The 7976-nt window shown below is 29.3% G+C and overlaps 1 protein-coding gene across 2 annotated transcripts; it reads left to right on the top strand.

Moving 5' to 3' along the window:
* The first annotated feature begins 2222 nt into the window (after nt 1-2222).
* On the top strand, nt 2223-7525 carry LOC115890903. Of its 2 annotated transcripts, none has more exons than XM_030911256.1 (3): nt 2223-2708; nt 2766-3825; nt 3886-7525. In XM_030911256.1, exons 2-3 carry the CDS (start codon nt 3553-3555, stop codon nt 7321-7323), a joined length of 3711 nt encoding a protein of 1236 aa, XP_030767116.1. In that variant the 5' UTR covers nt 2223-2708; nt 2766-3552; the 3' UTR covers nt 7324-7525. The 2 variants fall into 2 exon arrangements, with proteins under 2 accessions (XP_030767116.1, XP_030767115.1); XM_030911255.1 differs by having other exon boundaries at nt 2223-3048; nt 3108-3825.
* The last annotated feature ends 451 nt before the right edge of the window (nt 7526-7976 follow it).

Genomic DNA, 7976 nt, shown 5'->3' with positions numbered 1-7976 from the left:
AGAGGAGGAGGAGGAGGAGCAAGAGGAGGAAAAAATAACTAAAAGGAAGCCATTTAGGTACAGTGAAAATTTAGAAAAATCCTTTCAGAAGTATTCAGATTTGCCGAAAAAATATATTTTGGAAATTTTCCACAATAAAGACGTATATGATGATGTTTTTGGTCCACGATTTAACGTTGAAAACGAAACATGGGAAATCGGAAATGTAGCCTTACGTATAACAAAGGATGGAGATTTTTTCGTTGGTAAAAACAAATATACCGGTACACCAGGTCTATACGAATTAATGTTTAAAAAACGACCTGAAAATTATTCAAGATTAGAATTGAATAATTATAGGAAAATCGTATTGCAAACTAATCTTCCCTATAGGGATTTTAATAACACAAACCAGTTAAGAGGTAGTAGATCGTGGAAATATAAAAATATTATGAAACCTATTGTTGCTACAAGAGAGGGTAGAATTGTGGGTAGTGGCAACAACAATAATAATAATAATATTTACAACACAAATAAAATCGACTATGTTTATTGGGACGATCCAAATGAATTGGTGTCTCGATTAGCCCTATTACATGCATCCACAAATGCCGGAAATAATTCACACTTGAATGAAATCAATGCCATAGAAGAGGAATTACGTGAAGCTAAAATTATATATTAAATGAATCTATAATTTAACCCTCAGTATTAAAATGTCTCTAGACAAGTTCGGACGTACGTCTCTGGTTACCAGGGATCGACAAAGGGCAAGTCAAAACCACTTGCAGTATCAGTTTTCCTACACAACAGACGGCAACTTTGATCTAAAAGGTAGAAAATTTTCTAATGCTATTGATCCGGTAAATTCTCAGGATTACACTACAAAGAATTACGTTGATAAGCTTACTGATAAGAAATATTTACTTTTGAAGAAGGAAAATCAAGAATATATCGATAGTAAATATTTCGAAATTGAACAAAAAATCAATTCTACAACCGAAGATTTGCGAAATAACATCAAGGATAGTACAACAAAAACTATAGGGGATATTAACAAGGGTATTGAAGTGTTTGAATTTGGTCTACAGAATATAGAAAAAAAATTACGTAGAGAATTTACGAAAATTGTACAAGAAGAATTAGATAGAAAATTAACAGCACAAAAGAAAGCTATTGAAATAGCAACAAATAATTTAGAAAAGATTAAGTAATAAACAGAGAGAGAGAGAGATGGGTGATGTGAAAACGCAAATTGTTAATGAATTATATAAGGCGCCAAGAAAGAATTTCAAAAGACGAAAAACGGTAGTGAAATCAATAGGAGATTTGTTTCAAATAGATTTGGCCGACTTTCAAAATTTGGCCTTTGCCAATCGTGGGTACAAGTACATTTTAGTCGTAATCGACTGTTTTTCGAAATATCTCTGGACGAGACCTTTAAAAACCAAGTCTGCCGAAAACGTAACCGAAGCTATGCAGTCTATCTTAAATGATGTAGAGCATAAACCTAAAAACCTGCAGTACGACCAAGGACGAGAATTTTTAAATTTACCATTCCGCAAACTCATGAACAATTATAACATAAATCATTATCATACCTATAGTATAATTAAGTGTGCTATTGTGGAAAGAGTGATTAGAACTCTTAAAACTAAACTCTATAAAGAATTTCATATCAACGGATCTTATAATTGGCTAGATCATCTTCAAGATGTGACCAATAAATACAACGATACAGTACACAGAACAATTAAAATGAAGCCTAAGAATGTAACCAAAAAACATGAAAAAAAACTACTTTCAACTGTATACAAACGCAACGATAGGGAATATTTTCGAAGAAATAAGTACAATTTGGGGGATACTGTACGAATCTCGAAATATAAACATTTTTTTGAGAAAGGATATACGCCCAGCTGGACCACAGAGTTGTTTAGAATTAATGAAATTAATTCATTATACCCACCCACATACTTATTGTCGGATCTGGAAGGAAACCCTATAAAGGGGTGTTTTTATGAGGAAGAGCTACAACGAACAAATTATCCTAACACATATTTAGTGGAGAAAGTCATACGAAGAAAGGGTAACAAGGTTTTTGTGAAATGGCTAGGATTTGACAAGAAATTCAACAGCTGGATTCAAAAGTCTGCAATTGTTTAATTTGAATTATCTTGTACGTTGTACGAGATAATTATTTTTTGTTTTTAATTGTATATTGTATTCTAAATTGAATAAACGTTTTTTGATTAACTATTAAGAATTTGATTTTATTTAAAAAAAAATATTTTTTAAACAAGTGTAATCTCTAGCGGATATTGGTTTACGGTTTTCCTTTTTCGCATAAAAAAAAGACACGAGCTTATCATTTTATAAAATTTTATAGGAAACCATATTGGTTTCCAAATGCGGTTTTTTTTATATTACCTCAGAAGACATGAAAAACAAAACGTTCACTCGTCTTAAGAACAGTAACGTAGCAACAAGTAAAAAAAAATGGATCGTCAAGTATTTCGGAAAAAACTGTATATGTGCACAAATTGTAGAAGAATTTCGAAAATAACGGTCGAAAAGGGTATGGTGCATGAGACACCACCCTTCTATAGATTCTGCCCCGTCTGTTCTGCTTTTACAGTGTTTAATATAATTATGAAACATGTGGTAATGGTAAATGTTAGAGACGGAAGAGTGTAGAGACGGATGAGTATATAGTTTCCCATATTTATGTAAGTAAAATACTACTACCTACACCTATGCTTTAGTAATACCCCCTCTTTTTTCAGATATATTACAAGAAAATATAAATTTAAATCATCATTCAATATTTGCTTAGTTATCGCTTTGCTTAAGTTATAGTATCAATAAAAAGAAAATGGAACCAGAAGTAGCTAGAACAAAATTGTATATTTGCAGTGGTTGTAAAAAACTTAACAAAATCATTATGGAGAAAGGATGGCTGTATAAGCCAAATAGGTTCCTAAAATTTTGTCCATTTTGTGCTGATTACAGAATATTTAGAATTAGAATGCATCAATTAAATTGAACAAGATAATTTCCTATATTTATGTAAGTAAAACACTATTACCTACGCCTATGCTTTAGTAATACCCCCCCTCTTTTTTCAGATATATTACAAGAAAATATAAATTTAAATCATCATTCAATATTTGCTTAGTTACCGTTTTGCTTCATCAAGTAACAGTTGATTTTTTTTATTTTTTTCTGTGTTTTAAACAATAAAAGAAAAAATGGAAAGGTTAAACAGTGTCAGTAGATGTGAATACAAACCAAAAATATCTGTGGAAACGCTAAAGGTCAATGAAAAATATAAGGTTTTAAATTTAAAAAAAATGCGTGGTGCCTATGGCGATACAGTATTGGTTGAAGTGGAAGAAGGGGTATTTTTCTTACCAAAAAGAATAGCAACTTCAATGACGAAACCAGTCGTTGATGAGCTTTTGGGTGGCACTGGCTGCTACATAAAATATTTAGGAAAGAAGACGATCGGTGGTCTAGCCAACCCTGTGAATATATTTGAATTCGAACAGTAGACTTCACAAATTAGTAAATATGGAAGACATCTTACGGACTACAGGAAAACTATTTAAACTTGTTAAAACACAAAATGAAGTGGACAGATTTTTAAAATTAAACAAAAAAAATATCAAATTGGTTCTAAGAAAACTGAAGGTGGATGATAATTTAACATTTGGGGAAAAGTTGCAAATAGAAAATGCACTGGCTTTACTAAAATCGTACAATATTCAAATTCAAAGGAAAATTATACATGGCAGTGGAGTTCGAAGTACATCTTCATCCTCGAAGAGAATTTTATGGAAACAAGTAAGTTTTTACAATTTTTATTTAAATAATTTTATTTATTTTCCCCGTTTTTAATTCCAGATTAGTTCAGCTTTTCAATCAAGAATAATAACAGCATCAATAGTTAATATATCTCACACTGACACTAAATTATTTTTAAACGAATGTTCAAAATTATTAAAAATTAGATTTAAAAATATACTTAGAAAATTGCAGTCTTTTAAAGTAAATTTAAAACTTTGTTGCCTATTTGAATTGCCCTCTACGGGGGAAGAAGAAATCAAACAATTTGGAACTGTCAACAAAGAAGTGTTATCTTCAAGTAATGTGTCGAGAATACTACAAGAACTTCAAGCTATACTATTGACTAAGCTGGAAGAATTTGAACATCGTGGGTCTGGATGGAGATATCTAGGTATTTCACATTTAATAGTATCGATTAACAAGTATTCACCAATCAATGGAGCCACCTACGTTTCCCTTCCAAGCTGGTTAAGCGGCAAAGGCATTGTTAATATAAAAAATAACGATTCAAGGTGTTTTGCTTGGTGTATACTAGCTCATTTATTTCCTGTTCAAAATGATTGTGAAAATGTAAATTCTTATCCTCAAAACATACACGACTTTTTAAATTTTAAAAATATCGAATTTCCTGTAGCCCTAACTTCTATATCTAAGTTTGAAAAACAGAATCCGAATATATCAATAAACGTATTTGGCATTGACAATAAATCAAAATGTATTATAGGTCCTTACTATCACACAAAAATAGTTAAAGAAAAGCATATTAATTTATTATATCTCATTTCAAAATACCAAAAAAATGGACATTATTGCTTAATTACGGATTTATCGAAATTAGTAAAAGAACACGTAACCAAATCTAAAAGTTCCTTTTTTGTTTGTGAACTCTGTCTTAATCATTTTTCAAGCGAAAAGAAATACCAAACTCATCGTGAAAATTGTTTATTATTTTCACCTGTTAAAGTAACAACACCTAGTGAATCGGATTCTGTTTTAAAATTTAAAAATTTTAAAGCTCTAATTCTAAGACCTTTCGTTATATATGCAGATTTTGAGTGTTTTACGAAAAAAATTCAATTCTGTAAATCTAATCCGGATAGGTCATTTAACACTAATTATCAAATCCACGAGCCGTATAGTGTAGCATATAATATTGTTTGTTCATTTAATAGTGACCTGAATAAATTTAATTTATATCGAGGAGAAAAGTGTGCCGTGTGGTTCGTGAATCAGCTAAAGGAAGAATCGTTTAAAATTTCAAATATATTCAAAGAATTAAGAGTAAAACATAAAAATTACGTATCCCTAAATGAGGACGAACTTAATGATTTCATTAAAACCACAAGTTGTACAGTCTGCGATAACATATTTACTAGTGCGAATTTTAAAGTCCGTCATCACGATCACTATACAGGGCGTTATATTTCTTGTATTTGTAACAATTGTAATTTACAGATTCAAACTGATACTACTATTCCCGTTTTCTTTCACAACTTAAATTATGATTTACATGTATTCATTAGAGAACTTTCAAAAATTTCCCATGTGGAAATACTTCCTTTAAATCATGAAAATTATATTTCTCTTTCCGTGTATTTCGGTGATATAAAATTAATGTTTTTGGATTCCTTTAAATTTTTGCCTGCATCGTTAGAAACGCTAGCGAATAATTTGGATAGAGAATTATTGCAACCGTTAAGAATACATTTTAATAATGAATTAGAATTCGATCTAGCTATGAGGAAGGGAGTATTTCCGTATGATTATGTAGACGATTGGGATAAACTTAACGATACTATTTTACCACCACATAACTGTTTTTATTCGTTGTTAAAAAACCAAAATATATCTGAAGAAGAGTATCGGCATGCGCAAATGGTTTGGTCTACTTTTAATGTGAATAATATGGGTGATTATAGCGATATTTATCTAAAGATTGACGTTCTCTTACTAACATCAATATTTGAAAATTTTCGAAAATTGTCTTTCAAGTATTATGGATTAGATGCAGCCGCTTTTCTAACATTACCCTCCTTTTCATGGGCAGCGGCTTTAAAAATGTCGAAAATTAATTTAAAATTATTAACCGATATAGATCAAATTTTATTTATAGAAAAAGGAATACGAGGAGGGGTGTGTCAAGCAATTTGTCGTTATAGTAAATCTAATAACCCGTATTATTCTGAAAATTTCGATAACACAAAACCACATACTTATTTATCTTATTGGGATTTAAATAATTTATATGGATGGGCTCAATCACAAAATTTACCATTTAACGATTTTCGATGGTTAGAACAGTTCGAGGTTGAAATTTTAAAGTTTAATTTATTAAAATGTTTTGATCGAGTTACTAGTAAGTATGGAAGTTCAAAGGAAAAATCAATTATTTTAGAAGTAGACCTAATCTATCCGTCGCATTTGCACGATCAACATAAATTTTTGCCTTTTTGTCCCGAACACAAAATCTGTCCGAATTCAAAATCTCAAACAAAATTGCTCTGTACACTAAACGATAAACATAAGTATGTAATTCATTTTGAAAATTTGTGTCTATGTTTAAGACATGGTCTAATATTAAAAGACATTTATAGAGTTTTAGAATTTAGTCAAAAGCCTTGGCTTAAATCATATATTGAATTTAATACGAAAAAAAGAATGGAAGCCAAGAATGATTTCGAGAAGGATTTTTTTAAATTATTAATTAATGCAAATTTTGGAAAAACTATAGAACGAGATAGAAAGAAACGAAATATTAAACTAGTTAGAAACTGGAATTCAGCTCGTAAATATATTTCAAGACCTGAATTTAAAAATGTTAAAATATACGACGAAAATTTAATATCTATCGAATTAAATAAAACTAATATACTTTTTAATAAACCAATATATGCGGGCTTTACCATTTTAGAACTTTCCAAAATTCGGATGTATAGTTTTTATTATGACTATGTCTTAAATAAAATTGAACCGCTTTTTAGTACTAAGCTTTGTTATATGGACACAGACTCTTTTGTTTTTGAATTTACTAGTAAATGTGTAAATCCAGAACTGTCCATTTATGACATAATTAAAAGAGACTGTAAGAATTTCTTTGATACGTCTGAATATGACGATACTAATCCATACTGTATTCCAAAAGTTAACAAAAAAACTCCTGGTATGATGAAGGACGAGCTAAAAGGAAAAATTTTATCGGAATTTATTTGTCTCAGATCAAAGGTTTACATGTATAGAATCGAAGGAAAAGACTCTAACGCGAAACTTAAGGGTGTTAGCAAGTCTGCTTCTAGTCGTTTAACATTCGAAGATTTCTATACATCACTTTTTCACAATAAGAAATCTTATCTATCTTTCAATACAATTCAGTCAAAAAACCACAATAATTATTCTATACATGTAAAAAAATTAGCTTTAGATCCTTGTGATAACAAAAGATTTATTATGGCTGATAACATAAACACGTTACCATGGGGACACTTTTCTCTCTTGTAACAGTTTTATTTATTAGGTATTATTAAGCGTTTCATCTTAAGTCTAAATATTTTCTTGTATTATGTATAAATATTTTCTTGTATTATGTATAAATATAATACTGTTTACAGTTTTTTTTTTCAAGATTTGTATCCACTAACATTTTAATACTTTAGTTATATTTATGTATGTATTATGTAGTGTATAAGATGTCAACTTTTTGTTATTCTGGGTATTCTTATATAATTTTCTGTTATATCTATTAGTTTACTTAGATCTATTTTTTAAAATATATGATGTCTTCCATATTTTAAGATATATATATATTTTTTTCTATATACTTGACGTTCCATTTTATTTTTGCTTGTTGCTTAGATTACATATGTAGGAGATAGTTATTATTTTGGGTTTCAAATAAAATATGCTTATTTACTAGTTTACTTGTTTTATTTTATGAATATTATAAAAAAATATTTTAACAATCACTATATTACAGTATACATTTTTATTCCTCGAAAAATTCGTTTGTTTACTAGTTTACTTGTTTTATTAATATTATAAAAAAATAAATATTTTAACAATCACTATACTACAGTCACAGTAATTTAAATACATTTTTTTATTCATCGAAAAAGATGTTTATTTGCTTTATTTTATTAATAGATATTATAAAA

This window comes from Sitophilus oryzae, unplaced genomic scaffold, assembly GCF_002938485.1.
Source record: "Sitophilus oryzae breed Bouriz unplaced genomic scaffold, Soryzae_2.0 scaffold_937_pilon_pilon, whole genome shotgun sequence".
In the NCBI taxonomy this organism is placed as follows: domain Eukaryota; kingdom Metazoa; phylum Arthropoda; class Insecta; order Coleoptera; family Curculionidae; genus Sitophilus; species Sitophilus oryzae.
Note: the sequence above shows the minus strand (reverse complement) of the source record. Positions and strands in the feature narration are given on the sequence as shown.